This window comes from Hoplias malabaricus, chromosome 1 (genome assembly GCF_029633855.1).
Source record: "Hoplias malabaricus isolate fHopMal1 chromosome 1, fHopMal1.hap1, whole genome shotgun sequence".
Classification (NCBI taxonomy): domain Eukaryota; kingdom Metazoa; phylum Chordata; class Actinopteri; order Characiformes; family Erythrinidae; genus Hoplias; species Hoplias malabaricus.
This window is the reverse complement of record NC_089800.1, coordinates 43,272,065-43,289,426: the sequence shown is the minus strand read 5'-3', so window position 1 is coordinate 43,289,426 and position 17,362 is coordinate 43,272,065. Positions and strand designations below refer to the sequence as shown.

At 37.3% G+C, this 17,362-nt stretch overlaps 1 protein-coding gene across 4 annotated transcripts in view; it reads right to left on the bottom strand.

The window, feature by feature from the left end:
* Positions 1-372: 372 nt before the first annotated feature.
* The window catches only part of LOC136690953 (alpha-2-macroglobulin-like), a 34,715-nt gene continuing 17,725 nt past the window's right edge, over positions 373-17,362 (bottom strand). For 3 of the 4 annotated variants that reach the window (XM_066663101.1, XM_066663111.1, XM_066663120.1), the window contains 29 exons: positions 16,591-16,756; positions 16,423-16,507; positions 13,811-13,925; positions 13,591-13,711; positions 10,362-10,471; positions 10,098-10,268; positions 9,777-10,007; positions 9,488-9,700; positions 9,215-9,364; positions 8,461-8,586; positions 8,233-8,308; positions 7,866-7,989; positions 7,213-7,438; positions 7,002-7,128; positions 6,779-6,900; positions 6,637-6,688; positions 6,457-6,540; positions 5,807-5,983; positions 5,645-5,720; positions 5,339-5,495; positions 5,178-5,252; positions 4,660-4,822; positions 4,318-4,508; positions 3,988-4,200; positions 2,841-2,962; positions 2,495-2,576; positions 2,302-2,370; positions 1,946-2,051; positions 373-1,855 (listed from right to left, as the gene is read on the bottom strand). In XM_066663101.1, the coding sequence (XP_066519198.1) occupies positions 1,815-1,855; positions 1,946-2,051; positions 2,302-2,370; positions 2,495-2,576; positions 2,841-2,962; positions 3,988-4,200; positions 4,318-4,508; positions 4,660-4,822; positions 5,178-5,252; positions 5,339-5,495; positions 5,645-5,720; positions 5,807-5,983; positions 6,457-6,540; positions 6,637-6,688; positions 6,779-6,900; positions 7,002-7,128; positions 7,213-7,438; positions 7,866-7,989; positions 8,233-8,308; positions 8,461-8,586; positions 9,215-9,364; positions 9,488-9,700; positions 9,777-10,007; positions 10,098-10,268; positions 10,362-10,471; positions 13,591-13,711; positions 13,811-13,925; positions 16,423-16,507; positions 16,591-16,756 (3,771 nt within the window). In that variant the 3' untranslated portion in view covers positions 373-1,814. Of the gene's footprint in view, positions 1,856-1,945; positions 2,052-2,301; positions 2,371-2,494; positions 2,577-2,840; positions 2,963-3,987; positions 4,201-4,317; positions 4,509-4,654; positions 4,823-5,177; positions 5,253-5,338; positions 5,496-5,644; positions 5,721-5,806; positions 5,984-6,456; positions 6,541-6,636; positions 6,689-6,778; positions 6,901-7,001; positions 7,129-7,212; positions 7,439-7,865; positions 7,990-8,232; positions 8,309-8,460; positions 8,587-9,214; positions 9,365-9,487; positions 9,701-9,776; positions 10,008-10,097; positions 10,269-10,361; positions 10,472-13,590; positions 13,712-13,810; positions 13,926-16,422; positions 16,508-16,590; positions 16,757-17,362 lie in introns of those variants that run through there. The other variant, XM_066663129.1, reaches the window with a different exon arrangement.

Here is a 17,362-nt window from a genome sequence, read left to right as displayed (position 1 = left end):
TAAATATATATATATATATATATATATATATATATATATATATATATACATATATATATACATATATATATATAGATATATAGATATATATATATATATATATATATATATATATATATATATATATATACATATATATATATATATATGAGTTATATATACATATAACTCCTTCTGAAATGCAAGATACTCACCAAGGATTTTTGAAAAAAAAAAAAAAATTCAACCACCAGGTTCCTTCCTGAATTTCAGCACGTCACGATCCCCCCCTCAGAGACAGTGTGAAATCCTGCCGACAACGCCAAATTGTGGTGGAGAATATAAATACAAGTATTAAGAATTGAAATCTAAGAGAACATTTGCAATCAGAAAGTAGTTTATTAACCTTAAGGTGGTCAACACACAATAGCACAAAGTATTATGTGAATGAGGAAAAAAAAGATATTTTCACAGAGAGTTTATATAGGTAGTTTATACGTCATAAGCATAAGATAATCACTAAGTTTCTGCAAGCTTAGTTTCCTTTGAAAAATCCCAGTTTGATACACAAGATGAAGGACAAAATGTTTTGTTTCTGATAAAGCACTGACCTCGAAACTGACCTGACATACACTTAGTTTCTGAGTTCTGTTGAGGGTTAGAAATGAATATACAGACAAAACAAGCAGACAGAGTCTTTCAACAGAGACATATAAAAATTTCTATTACAATATACACAACGCACACATTTATATTAATGTAATAATTTTGTTTACATTATTATAATACTGTATTAGTAACAATAATGAGGCAGTTAGCATGTAGTGTCGCAGTCACACAGCTCCAGGGACCCTTGAGTTTGTGGGTTCAGGCCCCGCCTGGGTGACTGTCTGTGAGGAGTCTGTGTTCTCTCTCTGTCCGCGTGGGTTTCCTCCAGGTGCTCTGGTTTCCTCCCATGGTTGGAAACGCTGACCTCACGCCAGTCTCTGGCTGAAATTCAAACAGCTTACCACTCTCTATCTAGTTCGTTCATTTGAATGTCTGTAACCACTTATTTATTTCTGGGTCACGGTGGGTCCACAGCCTACCTGGAATTACTGGGTGCAAGGTCGAGACACCCTGAAGATGGGCGCCTGTCCTTCGCTGGTCGACACACACACACACACACACACACATTCACTCACTCACATCTAGGGACACATTTGAATAGCCAGTCCACCTACCAATGTGTTTTTGGACCATGACACGAAACTGGAGCATCCAGAGGAAACCCATGCAAATACAAGGTGAACACACCAAACTCCTCACAGTCAGTCACCCGGAGCAGGGATCAAACCCACAACCCCAGGACCCTGGAGCTGTGTGCCAGCCCTACTCTCTATAGAGTGAATTCAGATATCAGTAGATTTCAGATTCCCACATATAAATATTTATAAATGATGTTGTACCAGAAATGACTATTAAGATCTAGATTCAGTAATTTCATGCCCTGCATAGTGTACTATATAGGGAGTATAGGGTGATTTGATTAAACCTCATTTTCCTATGTTTCACTGTTTAATAAATGTCCGTTTCTGCATAAGCCTCTGCTTTCCATGTCCCATTTTTACTGCAAACATGGCATGAACAGCATAGCGAAATATTATTGCAATGGCCATCTTGGGAACTGTAGTTGAAAAGGCCTGAACTGACTACATTTTTTATTGAATGTTAGACATTATAGCACAAATTAACACTTTTATAACAATAATAAACTTCTTGTCGGAAGTTCACATTTATTTAAATGAAATAATCTGGATGTCTTTGTCTCATCCTGAGGCTTCAGATCTGAAAGTTTACACACAGGGGAAGGAGTACTCAGTCTCAGACTGGTCACCTAAAATAAACACATTTTAAATAAACAAATTGAAACCAAATCAATCACAGTAAAAATATTTGAAACAAACTTATTTGTACAAAATCTTACTTGTTTGGTAGTAATCATAAACTCTGATGACAGCTGGCTTAAGGTTCTTGACTGGAAGCACCTGTTTAATATGTAGCTGATAATTCTTAGGAACATCCTTTGGGACCTGTGGATAATAAGATATCACACTGTAGAACTGCTTCATGACCAGCTCTTTCTGAGCTGAGGTGGATTTGGTAAGTGTGCTGTGTAATTAAACCTTTTGTGAATATGAAAAAAAAATGCCTTTATCTCAGAGTCTACAGCATTCTTCTAACTTAAAAATACATATACACTAAAGGAACGTACTTATTTACTGCTGATTATTTCCATTAATACACACAGTAACCAGTGCATTAAACTATTTTGTCTCTCACCTTTTTCATATACATCATAAGATGGTCATCTTGGAAATCAACCCGTTCCACAAGTGGTTTCGTATTCAGCTGGGGAAAAAAAATTATTTCTCTTTTATGACTTCTGTTAAAATGTTTAATAGTACATAATTGTAAGATGGAGGATTATATAGTGTATAAACACTGTTTTTACTAATAAATCAATACAGCGTACTTCAGAGGGATCTGCAGTGAATCCTGATAAGATTTTTATATCCACTATCACCATGTTAGTGCTATGTAGTGCCCCGGTATATCTGAAAAATGCAACATTTTAAGGTTAGACATTTGCTAGTCTGTCATATTTAAATGTAGACATCAAGGTGCCAGATTGTTTGGTCATTTTGCTAAATATAACTTAGCAGGTGAAAGTATTCTGCATGTATACATGTATATTGTAACATTTAAAATTGCTTCAAGCCATCTGTGTGTGTGTTTATGTTTTCTCAGAATGACTAAAACATCAGTTATTGTTCCCAGTTTCAGTCATCATTTCTGTTTATTAACAAATGCACACTCACTCGACTGTGAAGCTGATGGCTACAACATGTCCAAATGATTTTGTGCAATCTCCACCAGTCTTAGCCTTGATGCTCAATGTGCTGGGTACAGTAGGTGTAGGGATATTGTAGAAAAGGGCCATCTGCATTTGGGAATAAAAGAGATGTGTTTTTTAAAGCTGCTAGAAATCACATTTTAAAAAATTGTAATTAAATGTAAAAAGTACTGTTAATAATGGGAGAGGCAGAATAGTATTATTCTTTTAGAAACTGGATTTGCATTTTGTCTGCAGGTAGTGTGACACATGGATCAACAGTGTAATATGAAAAAAAAACACATGACCCTGTGTAATAATGGGGGTGTGTAGGAGTGGTCAAGGAGTGAGGGAAGGAGGTAGGTGCAGGAGACTTAAATAACACTAACTAAAAGGAAAGTAAATAAAGGGGAGCTAAACACAAGGGCAAAACACAGAGGCTAAACACTAAACAAGGACTACAAAGAACTAAGGGGATAAGCACAAAACAAGGCTAAGAAACAGAGATATCAAGCTAGGGTTAGACCCCCCCCCCCACACACACACACACACAAATATGTTTTTACATATGGGTTTATTGATGCATGCCACACATGCTGTTCTTGCAATGGTTTTAATTAGAGCCCTTTTGTTAAAGAACGTTATTGTCTGTTTTAATGTTAATAGGATGAACCCACATGTCTCTCCCCTCCTCAAAAACAATCTCAGCAAAATGTGTGATTGCATGCATTTATTTCGGCACTCTGACATGAGATCTTTTACTGGAAGGTGCCAGTGTAATGGTGCTTTTCCACTGTATGGAACCTATATAGCGCTGAACTTTACAGCTGGAGTTGGGGGTTTTTCAATCATATGGATCTCATTAGAAATTGGGTTTTACAACGTCACCGTCTCCATTTTCACCAGCTAAAAGTGAGTCGAGTCGACCTGATCGCATGCAGTGGAAAAGCAGCATAAAAAGGCACATGGTCAATGCCTCACATATTCTGCCAGTTATACAGTTTCAGTAAAAACTCTGACCTCCCCTAACAGCTTTAAAGCTTAGCAGGACTACTAAGGCTTTACAAGTTACTCTCACTTACATAACCATATATGTATATCAGATACAAGATTAATAACACACACACACAGACCTGCGCAGATGCACAGGTGGAGCCTGTCACTGAAATGCTGTATTTGCCAGGAATATCCTGCAATGGTTTCTCCTGGTACAGTAGCTTGTTGCTCTGGTCGACTTCAAAGATGTGACTCTCTTTATCTGACTGCACGGTGACTGTGCTGGAGCCATCAGAGCTGTACACTTTGGTGGCGTACAGAGCCAGAGCCTGGAGGGCCACCACTGTGTCCTGATCCAAAAACACAAAATCAAGGAATGAGGGACTACACGGTCAAAATACTATGTTTATGTATTATCTGACCAGTACAGAAAAGATTTTAAAATGTGCTGAAATGCATTGGAGTACCTGGGTAGAGGAGAAGCCTCCATAGGGATTCTGCTGCCTCACTAGCCAACGAACAATCCTGTTAGCATAGCCCAAATCAGCAGCACTAGCTTCACCTGTAGTGAGAATAGCTAGCAGAACATAGGAACTGATCTCCACTGCCAAAGAGTCAGAGTCCTCTGTCAAAGACTGAGTCCAGTGAAGATTACCATCTCATTATTAAAGGAATATCAGAGAGATTATTAAAATCATGTTTAGAAACTGATCAAAATATCTCACCATAATATTATTATACAAATCATGAAATATGACACTGAAATTCCCTTTTATGCAACTGTTACAATTACTATAATCCTACCACACCTCCTGTAATGGCAATACTATCCAGTTTCTGTAGCAGTTCCCCTCGAGATTTATTGTCTCCAGCAAGACTGAAAGTGTAGGCCAACAGGGCAGTGGTGTAGGGGTTTGTTAATCTACCAATAGAAGACTTTACACACGATAACCCTTTACTCACAACAGCATCCTGAAAATATATATATTTAGGAGTAGATGAAAATACAATGATTTGTATAATGCCATACATCAAGATAAATGGCACCATCATATACTCAACAATCACGTCCCTACTTCAAATGAACTCTTCACAAAGGAGGATCTCATATATTGACATGTGTGCATGACTAAAATGACATCAGGATGATGCCCTATGCTCAAAAAAGATTTTATATTATATACGTTTAAATTCTAAAGCTGTGAAGTACAGCTGTCTAAAGTTAATGGTAGAGGTCATAGTAGAGCAATGTGGAAAATTAACATAAATTATAATAATGAACTAATTATTACCCTTATACTTTACAAAGGCTAATCAATGGTCTCACCTCAGAAGTATGGCCCAATTCAAGTAATGAAACAGTGATGTAAGCAGTCATGGTCACGTCATCGTTTACACCACCCTACAAGAAATATATATACACACAGGTGACAATATGCTAGATTTACACCACAGTCTAAAAAATGTATGTAGTATTTAATAACGCACTTTCATTCTGTTGTTGAACAGTGTTCCCTTTCTTATATAACAACCATCTGGTCTCTGCTGGTTTATCAGCCATTGTTTTGCACTCTTAATATTTTCTGGATCAATAAAGATGTAATGCTGTGCTTTGCCAAATGTCTTCAATACAAATGTGGTTAGCCTGTAGGTGAAGATAGATTCGTATTTACAAACAGAACTGTCTTTTTATAATCTGTTTCATAAACATGGGATCATTTATAACATAAATTACTTTAAGTTTTTAAAGAAGTCATACAATGTCCACTGTGCAGGTGTTGATGTTTTTCTCACCATGTATTCACTTGTCCTCTGCCAAATGTGCTGTATGCACCATTAAAATGCTTGTAGTTCAGTTGTCTCTGATATCCTGTGTTTAAAACAGATTATTTTTATCATGGTTTATTCAGTAACAGGCGTAATGAAAAAAATTGTCATAAAGTTAGGTTCTCTCACCGTTTTTCAGGAAGACAGTAGCTCTCTCACGAATGGCTGCAGTGAGCTGCTCAGTGTTCTCTAGGTACTGAAGAATGTAGATATTGGGGGCAAGAATAGCAATATTTTGTTCTCCGCAGCCATACGGCATTCTCAGCAATCCATCAATATTCTTCAGTGCACGCCCCAGTATGTCTCCTACAAACGACACAAATACTAGTTAATTATTCGTTCAGAAAAACGAGTCTATTTTTGAACATGGCAAAACAATGTGCATCATTTATTAATAATCCATATTGCAACATCAACATGCCAGATTAAGATCATGTAAATATTATGCTACATTTCTTGTTTTGAAGTCTCAATGTTGCCATATATTTCCCTCCTTGGCTATGGCTCAAAGGATAATGCTTTCTTCAAGGTAATGCCCCCAATGTCTGCTTTAAGACCAATTCAGACCAAGACAGCAGCACAGACACTGACAACAAGAGAGACTGTACAAATCTATAGATTAAAACAATTTTATTCCTTGAAGTATAAATGAATATATGCTTCTTTGAAACTAGCTGCTCTATGGAACACTACAGATCTATCAGAAAATAAGTCTTATAGAAATCAAAAGTGTTTTAAATAAAAAAAAAACAACTTTTTGTGAGTGTTTTCACTTTTACCCAGCACTGAAACAGAAGCACGTGCTGATCCCTCTATCACATCTACAGGAAGAACCAGCTCCAGCGTTTCTGAAACACTGTTCCCTGTCAATGAAATAGGCAGTTCGTTTGTTATTGAGAAGTACACTGCAAAAATTAAAAGTTAAATACATAAGATCAAGAACACAAAAAACAACTAACCCTGTGGACACAGCAACAAACTCTGACTCTTGGCTTTTTCAGTTCCTTCAGCCTACAAGAGAAAATTGGATGATCATAAAAACAATGAGTGACAATAAATGTACCCAATGTACAGTTTTACATCTATTTTCAATAGTTCTACCTTTACAAGCAGGGTCCGTATGACCGTGTCAATGCGGCCTCGGTCAGGCACACTCACAATCTCATTATCACACATTGTTTGTGACTGTTCTGCCTCAGCACTGACCGTCACTTTCAACTCCCCTACAACACATGTAAAGACACACAGAGATGAGTTTATTAGCAACAACTCAAGCCAAAGACAAATGAGAGTTCATGACAATCTTAGAGGTTTTGGAACTCACCGAGCACAGAGGGAATAAGAGTCCATTTGAAAGTTTTTCTGCCATTTGCACACAGACAGGATGAATACTGGTCAAGAGAGGAGGCTTCTAGGGTGTAGTCTGAGGAAGGAGCTGGAGTCACTTTAACCTGTTGGTGAATCAGGAGATTAACTATTTGTTCACGTTAAGTGATGAGAGACTGGTGAAGACAAACATATGGAGTTTACAGTACCATAATGCACTTGGAGAGATAGTTGAAGACAGTGGCCTTCAGTTCAAACACCTCTCCCCGGATGATGGAGTAGGGTAATGAGAGCTCCAGGAAGAAGGGCTGGAAAGCAAGAAGCTGAGAAGGAGGAGCCACTCCTAGACCTTTAGAGGACAGACAGAAAGCCTCAGTCTCCCAAGTGGTGATAGTGTCTGGAACAGTGACAGGAACCTGTGCTGATCCAGAATCCCTGTTGGACAGAAACAATTATACGGTCAGCTGAAACCCTAAACAAGATATGTTTTTAGTTGATGAAAGTTACACAGAGCTGGCCATAAAATTCCAGTTCGCTACAATGTTTTTGTTATTTTCGTAGGCCTATACATTTTTGTTTATTATAATGAAACTTCATCATTGTTAATCATCTGACTGCAGTAGATTTCTAGAAAGCGCAAATGGTTTCCTTATCAGTTTCATGGTTAATACTGTCTAAAATGTAAGTATTCATAATCATTTGTAGTTTATTTTCCACCCTGAAATATTTTATTAGATTTCCTCGGAGTTGAAGGGGTTTAGGAAGATGTACATTAACCCTCATTATTTAAAATAATTTTAATGTTTTAAAAATTGAAATATTATAAAAATAAGAATATAAAAGAATATGCTGAATCCCTTACCCAACTTCAGCAAGCTGCCATATCCAAGTTTCTGGGAAGAATTTACGCACTGTCTCAATGGGTTCAAGAGGCCCAGACTTCCCAACAAGAGGATAGTCATAGTAAAGCTTTCTGGAGGGCTCCCCTTAAAATGAACAAAGCTCATTCAAAATGAACATACAGCAGCAGTTAAATGTTGTAAATAACAAATATTAATTGATGTCCACCATATCCTCTGACTGACATCATACCATCATAAAGAAAATATGGTATATGTTCGATGTCTCTATCATCAGCGTCTTAAAAACCACAAAACACATAAAAAGTGATCATACAGCAGCAGCAGTTAAATGTTGTAAGTAGTAAATATTAATGGATTGACATTTACCATAATAATATGCACCATAGAAAAAACACTGAGGATCTCTTAAAGCCAGGTTAGTGACCATCTTGATCCCAGCATTCTATCAGACAATGATTTACAAAATCACAAAAGTTAGTTCCACATTATGTTAATTAACATAAAAAATTAACGTTTATTTTCATTTTTAATTCTAAGATTTAGAGCAATAACATTTGCACAAAATCATTTACTCTAAAATATAATGTCACTTACCTCTACAGTAGTGTATGTATGATCTCTGTGTGAATACCATCTGTGTCTATCAAAAGTACACTTCGGTATATCTTCAATGTCAGAGGTATATGTTGATACTGCTTTTATTGGCAATAAATTAAAGATCTAAAACAAACAAAGTTGTAAATGTTGTCATTATTAAAAGTGTTTTGTAAAATGTATAACACAAACCTTTTTCTACCGTTTTTTAAAGCTGAGGAGCGAAAGAACCCAACAGTGACCAAATGGCATTTAATGGTGGGACACAGTAAAATATACCATTTCTAAAACTAGAATTTTGTTTGATGATGTTAATTAAAATGATGCTATGTGTTTGACAATGTTACGTGACAAGTTTTATTTTGCACAGAGCTGGGCGGTGTGGTTAAAAATGTGTGTCACTGTATTTTTTATTTTAATTTTGGCAGGTTCACAGTATATCAAGGTACATGTTTTACATATTTATTTAACGGGTTTAGTATGGCGTTTATTTTTTGTGTCAAGACTACATTAAAAACATCTGAATTTTATTACGTGTATAATGAAGGCTTTGGGTAATGTATCATTTATTTGGCTGGACACAAAATGTCAGTATAGGTGTTAAGAATGCTAAAGCACAGAAGTATATATACTTACATTTTCTTTTCCGCTTCTCCATTTCAGGGTCACGTGTGTGTATGTATATATATATATATAGAGAGAGAGAGAGAGAGAGAGAGAGAGAGAGAGAGAGCAGCAAATTAGCAAATATTACCTTATTCGCATTCAAGCGTTCTCCTGGCTCCATAATGAACACACTCTGATCCACAGCAGCGAGAGCACACAGTGAACCGGGCAAGGCCGAGATTTGGAGAGTATTCTCTTCACCAGGAACTGCTTCAGTAGGCGAGAACTGCAGTGAAACCTAAACATCACATTGGAGATACATTTTTTACACAGTTAACCACAGTCATAAGAATATATGCAAAATGAATGATTTCAAGCCAGCAATTTCGTAAATATAAAGACCCTAATGTGCAATTACTACCTTGTTTCTGAAGCATTTTTCCACATTGAAAATCTTGTGTGCAGCAATGACATTCTCACTGGGCAGTACACAGTAAACCAAAATCTGCACTACAGGAGCCAGCTCAGCATCGACAGACAGTTTAAACGAGACTTTTCCCTTTATGAGTTTTTTGGAGTCTTTCACTTCAACCTTTTCATACCCATGATGCACTATGGCTCCTTTAGATAACACCTGTTAAAGACATAAGAATAAAAAAAAAAACATATTCACAAATATCATCAAAGTCTCTACATTATTAACTACTCACCATGTAAATAATATCTGTGCTGTAACTCTCAGCAGTTTCTCCAACAATATAGTACTTGATGTTTATGGAAATTTCAGCACCACACCTTAGTGGTTCCTCCAAGTTCTCTATTAATAATTCACTGTACACTGGACTGTAAGGTGTAGCAGGTTGGAGAAGAGATATAATTGTGTCACTGATCCTAAAGAAAGGTGTGGTCCAGTGATGTTGGTAGTTTGGATAGACACTTGCCTAGATGACAGAGGAACAATAATTAGTTTCAGAAGAAAACTGAAACTAAAACCACAAAATCGCTGATACCATTTTATAATTACACCATACCAGCAGTGAAATCTGTGTTTCAGGGTCTTTTGGTGCATTAACTGTAAAATTGGCCAAACCATTATCGTCTGTAGTAAGATTACGAAGCAGCTTTGCAGACCACCGGTGACCTTCCAAAAGATACACCTCCTTGTTTGGAACTGGTGCTCCACTGAAGCTTGTAACTTTAATCTGTGAAATAGATTTGTTATAAGTTTATCAGGCTGTTCTAAATCATCTAGTGCAATAAATGAAAGTAAAAAAAAAAACAAAACAAAGCTTCACCTTTCCCTCTATAACTGTGTCCCTTTCAAAAGTTTTTGGAACATCAACAAACTCTGCTCTACCGATTTCATAGGAGATCTCTGTAGTTGCAGATGTTTTCATGGAAATGTCTAGGAAAATAATAAGCACATATGACACTAGCATTAATTTAATTAAATGATTAAACAGATTATATATCAGTACAAAAAGTAGGGATTTCTGACTTTGCAGGGTGTCTTGAACATAGCGGAATGATTTGGCATCAAAAACAGACAGCACAGAAAGAGGGCAGGTATCTACATGTCATTTTCTTAAATCTAGCTAATGCTTTGGCTCAGAGTCACAAAAACTCATGTGGAACGCTTTTGAGTTATTCCAGGTGCCAGACAAGTTTACTAGGCTGGTTAAAGCTTTTTTGAGGATATTCAGTTTTGCTTTATTACATCTTCAGCAATTAGAAATAGGTATAATGGCTGGACATATGATTTCACCATTAGGATTTACAATGGCATTGGAGGTAATAATTAGGGCCTCTAAGTGAGTGAGGGGTTGTGTGATGCTTTTCGGCTCCCCCCAGTTAGGGCTCACATAGACGACTTGACAACACTGACTGCCTTGCACACAGCAGTTGCCTGGGAAATTAAATGATAATCTAAGGTTGGCTGGGCTGAAAGTTAAACTGAGCAAGTATAGAAGTCTGTCAATTGTCACAGGATAACTTGTGTAAGTAAATTTTGTGATGGAAGAAGAAATTATCCCTATGGTATTGGAGAGACCAGTGAAGAGTTTAGGTAGATGGTATAGTGCTGCACTAAATTATAACGAGCAAGTGGTGGGACTAAATGTTGAATTGGTGAAGGCTATTAATACCACTGATAGTTCATGTTTGCCAGGTAAGTTGAAATTTTGGTGTTTGCAGTTTGGCATGGACAGTTTATAATGTTCCAATCACAAAAGTAGGGAGAATGGAAAAGGTTATGAACAAGGCTATAAGGAAGTGGCTAGGGGTGCCACGTTGTTAAAGTAACGTGTTATGGTATGGGAGAGGGGTACTGGCGCTACCACTCAAAAGTTTAGTTGAGGAATTTAAATGTGAAAAAATGTCATGAGTTGAGTTTGTCAGGATCTAAGATGCAGTGGTAAAAGCAGCAGCACAAGTCACAAAAAAGGAAAGGAAGTGGAATCCGCAAATGGCAGTGCAGGTAGCCAGGAGGTCATTAGAGCTAAGGGAAGTGCAATGTATAAGAGCAGGCCTTGGGTCAGGTAATGCATGGCAAGCATTTGGTAAGTCCACATCACCACAAAGTGAATGATTTATTCGCAAACAGGAAGAGGAGGCACGGTGTGCAACAGCAGCTTCACACAGGCAAAACAAGGGGTCTATGGGGCAGTGGGTTGGCCTCGGCTGGCCCGGACGCTCAGCTTCTGCATGATGATTGGATGATCTGTCTGAATCAGCGAACCTATTGGTGTAAAGATCCGAGGGAGCATTACATTTTCATTCTGTTCTGCGTTGAACCAGACTTTGTTAATCCTCTTAGCGGCATTTTCTTTGTTAAAAACGACTAGCGACAAATCGAGCTTCTATTTCTGGTGGGGTTTTTGTAGCTGCTTGTGTTTGGAGACTGACTTCTATCGCAGTTTCTGTCCAGCGGGTGCTGCTGAGCCCCTCCACCATCACAAAACACTCACAGGCGGACACACTTCACATGGGCCAAGGCCGTTTAAGCAGCCTAGCTCTGCTGGCCATTGAGAGGACACTAGTCAAGTCCCTGGAAAAGACGCCTTGTTGGTACGACAGGGTCACAGATCATTTAGTTGAAAAGGAACGGAGGGTAGAATTTATGTATAAATAAACCGACACATTTTATGATGTAGGCCGAAATTGAGCTTCCCCTCCTTGAAAGACCAGCATCCGCCACTGATGAAGACATTATCAGGTTCTTAGGATATTAGCGTGTAGTTAATTAATTGCAGAGTGATTGTAGTAACAATGAGGTTAGGTTTGTGCATGAGGGAGACTGTTTGAGAGTGTGTGCAGCCTATAAATATTGGTAGATGGGGTGAAGCACGAGATTGGAAATTGCTGGTGGACATAGGTAAAAAAAAGTGCAGGTCTCACAGTGCATTGCGTTAACTACACTGGGGCCAGACATTGATCTGTACTCTGAAAATAAACGGATAGTTTACTTCATAGAGTTAACAATTCTGTTAAGGATGCACTAGATGAAGCATTCAAAATGAAGAAGCTGAAGTATGCAGACTTTGCACTTGAGTTGAGGGAACGTGGGTGGCGGGCATCTCTAAGATAGATACAGAGAGGTGTTAGGGCATGTTTAGTCCAATTAATGGGAGTTGTGATGGACATTTCAGAAACAGCTGAAAGGTCTAGTCAGTGACTGTGGATAAGGAAAGCACAGACTAGTTTGGAAAATACACCAGAGGTGCTGTTGTGGTTGTTGATGATGTAGCACATGGAACTGGTGGCACTGAACATGCATTAACAGTGCCAGTGGGGCTAGGTACAGCCTTAGTCAACAGGGAGGCCATTGTGGATTTACAGTTGTTGATGGTTAAGGGTAAGGTAGGACTTTAAACCAGTTTTAAAGGGGGGTAGGTCTGGGATGACAGTTTTCACTTCTGAGCATTTCTGGAGGTGTTGTAAGCTTAATCCAGCAAAATACTGATGAAGGGATTTGCCAACCTGATGACCCCTGTGAAGAGCAACAGATGCAGTGGGTGGTTCTGGTACTCATGGGCTGGGCTCAGTGAGTAACCTTAGCTGTTAGGTGTAGCTAGTTGCTGATCAGATCATAAATGGCCACAGCAACCTTAGTGGGTAGGTGTAGGATACTAGTACACCTAAATGTTGCTAGATGTACTTGGTTGCTGAATGGATAATAAACGGCCACAGCGACTTTAGTGGTTACGTACAGGAGCAATGGGTGGTAACAGGAATTTTGTGGCTGCAGGTAGGAAGAGATAGGGGTGGACCCTATATGAAGCTCGAAAGGATTTGCATGAGATATTTTACAATTACATATTGTATGATTATAATAGCCCTGTAAAGGACTGGCGCCCCCTCCAGGGTGTATTCCTGCCTTGCGCCCAATGATTCCAGGTAAGCTCTGGACCCACCGTGACCCTGAATTGGATAAGCGCTTACAGATAATGAATGAATGAATGATTATAATATAAAATTTGCCACATGTCACAAGTGCATTCTCTACAATCAGTGTTAGAGACTCACCTGTCCCTTCCTCTGTCACTGTAGCTGTAGTGTCAAGAAAACCTTTAAAATTGTGTCCCATATCAAAATTCATGAAATGAGAAAAGTTGAATATAGCAGTGGCGCACACATCCTCCTTCATCTACAGGAAAAAATAAATAAAAGCAAATATATGGTAAGAACAATTTAATTAGAGTGTGAAATAAATGGTTGTACTCTAATATAAGTGTTATATACACACCTCTACAGTGTCAACCAGGCATGGTGAAATCGTGACGGTGCCCTGATAAAGACTTTCAAATCTCTGACACACTTCCACCAGTGCTTTACCAGTTAATGGCTGTCCATAACTGTACCTTTAAATATACACAGCTGCATGAATGGATGAATAAACATTTTCTTAAACTAAATGATGATAAAACAGAAATTTGTCTTGTTGGGGGTAATGCAAATAGGTTTTAAAAAAAGACTAAATTAGGAAATTAATCTACTCAAGTTAAACTGGTACACTGTCAGAAAAAAAAACGTCACAGCAGTGGAACCCTCAAAGGAACATAATTGTACCTTATTCTATTATAATTGTAGATTTTATAAATGTTGATATTATATGCCCCATTTCATCTTGAGGATTAATGTTGTTGTTTTTTTATGTTACATTGTTCTATAATGAAAGATCACAAATATTCACCTCTCTTTCTGGAGTAGAGAAGGTAATGTTAAGGGAACAAAACTGGACTTTAAAACCAAAGTTGTACTTTTAAAGGTATGTTTGTATCTTTAATGATAATAATGTACTTATAGAGTACATTTTTCTGGGTGTAGTTTGTGAAACTAAATTTACATGTAAAACACACATGGGAAATTTATGATCAACCTTTTTACAATTAAGGAACATTGCTTGTCTCAGACCATATATTAGACTGTAGGACACCAAGAAATTGCCACAAACATTTTTCTTACAACTTGATTATTGTAAATCACTGTTTACAGAGTTGCCCAAAAATGTGACAAACTGCAAATTTACCAGAACGTTGCTGTCAGACTTATGATCAATATGTCACATGTCCGAGCATGTCACACCAATTCTGGCTTCATTAAACTGGCTTCTGTTTTTTTAGGTTATATTTTCAGTGATGTGCTTCACTGGTTTTTCAGCATTAAACGGATTAGCACCAGCATAAATTATGGACTGCTTGTCTCTGCATTTTCCAAGACTTTCTTTATGATCTAGTAATAAAATGTTTGCCCCCAAGTACCAAAAGTTAAATGAGTCCGGCTGCCTCAATCATGTAATATCATGTAATAAAGACTGGTGCTGTGTCCATGAAGTGTTCCAGACTTGCTGCTAGTGAATTTGGGCATGCTGTGGTCCGACCTCGACACTGAACTAAATGAAGAGGTGAATGGATGAAGTTTTGTTAAATTTCTACCCAGTTATTTCTCAGCTGTAGGAAGCCTCGCAAATCTACTTTGTTATACTATTTCTTTACAAGCATTAGTTCTATGGATATGTTCAGTGATTCTGGGTAAATTTTACAGCCACACAATTACACAGCTACATATATGACAAACCATCCCCCTCCACACTTGAGCCAAAAAACATTACTGCCATCTACAGGCATATCTTCAAATACTGAATTTAATTTAATTTAAAGTTTTATTTAAAGTGGCTTTTTGAGAAGCATAGCCCCAACATTTTCTCAGATTTAAATGGTATATTTCCTCTGGACAAGGCAAAACTTTAGGTGACCGTTGTGTGTAGAGTATTCTATTCTAGCAGGATTTTAAGATTTTAAAGCCTTTTGCAACACAACACCTGCTGACACAGCACTGGTTACGTCACTATATTAAATGATTCTACTTTTAGTGCATCCAGAACAAGCACTAGAACAGAACAAGTTATAATTATTAACTCTTTAGCCCTTCATTTTTTATATGTATAAAACATGTAGGAAAGAGATCACGAGTGCATGTCATGTGTTTTTAACAGAATATAATATCCGTTTAATTTATTAATGTATTCATAAATTATTCTTGCTTTGGATTGGGGGTGAATATAGTGAGCATCTTTTGCTAACTGTTATTAAAATAAATGTACCCTGTATTACTTGAATTCACTTCCCTATTCCTGTGTTCAGACCAATATCTCAAAGCGAATCAGAGTTTTAAAACCCAGAAGACATTTGAAACATCCCTAATATTAAAGTTTTAGAGGTAAAATTGATTATATACTGATTAACTGTCATTGTGTAATGGATTTCACTTTAAATTTAATACATTTAAACACATTATTAATCTCCTTTGTTGCTGTGATTGAGCAACCTGCAAAAACTTACTGCATGACTTGTGAATATGAGCATGGAAGTGCAAAAATGGCTATGCACTTCACAAGCAATTGAAAACATTGAGAAAACATCTTGTGCTGAAAAAGAGAGCCATGGTACAACTTAAAACTAGTCTGTTGCTCTGGGTTTTTAAACAGTAATTTTCATTTTTATTTTAAAATCAATTAGAATTGGCTGCATACTGTCTGAAGGGATCTTGACGCTTTTAAATGTTTTTCCTTTCTAAATTACTGAAAGTGGTTGACTTTTCCTAATATTTATGGGTTTCAGGGAGTAATTTTATTAAATTTCATGAACAATGAGAAATCCAATAGCTTTGTCCATTTAAAAAAAAATCACAGTTGTATTGGTTATTTTAAACCCATTAAAAATATTTTCTGTATTATTCAGTATCATGTCATCACACCATAAACGTGTCTGACGCATGTAACACAATTTACTGAAAATAAATAATCAATTTGAAGATTCTGATTAAGATTTGGGTTTTACCCCTGAACCCATCACTCACTTTCCACAAACCTCTATCTTCAGCTTCTGTTCTCCCACACTCTGTTGTTGTGGTGCTTTCAGAGTAACCTCAAACCTGGGCAAAACTAAAGGCAAGTTTACTTTGATTGCAATCAATTACACCATTTATTATTAACAGAATAAAAAAACAGTATGTGATGTCACTTACCATACTTCTTCACTTTAAATGTCTGCATTATTTCCTTATCACCAGTGACAGCCATCAATTTATACAGGCCCTCGACTGCTTCAGGATTGAGTTTGTGAGAAAGCTGCAGTATCAGACCTGTCGAGGACACATTTGTCCACTGACCAATCCTGTTACCTTTAGAGTCCTGTTTGGTTCCAAGAAAGACACTTATAATTTTGTAGTGACAGCAATAAGGAAGAACTGAATTGTCAATACTGATGTTAAAAGTTAAAGGGCATGTCTACAATTGTGAGGAAATGCTGTTCTCTGGTTTGTTTACATTCAGAGGTACCGTGCCTTGTAAGATGGAAAGGTATGTTTAAGGGAAAAAAATTGTTGAATTACCACAGAACTCAATTCTTAATCAAGTTGTTTCATTTTAAAGCATTTTCTGTGTTTTTACTTTAATGCAGTTAGTGCTCTTCTGAATTTAGAGTCAGTTCTGTTTACAGCAACAGTAAGTAAATATTACCCACCTATTGAGCATGACTAGAGCAAATTCCTCTTGGTTCATGCTTTTCAAGGTTTAGAGGTCTATTCATTGTCTAAAAACCTCCAGATGCTGTTTCTTTGCAATAAGCAGAGAGAGAAACCCTAGCATAATGGACCCTTTTCTACCCATTTACACATACTGGGACTTCGTAAACATATTAGACAGGTTTCGAGCACGCAAATAGACAGGAGAGCTAGCAAATGGTGAAGAAACAGAATTGAATAAAAAGCGTTTTTTGATTAAAATCACGAATGTCAC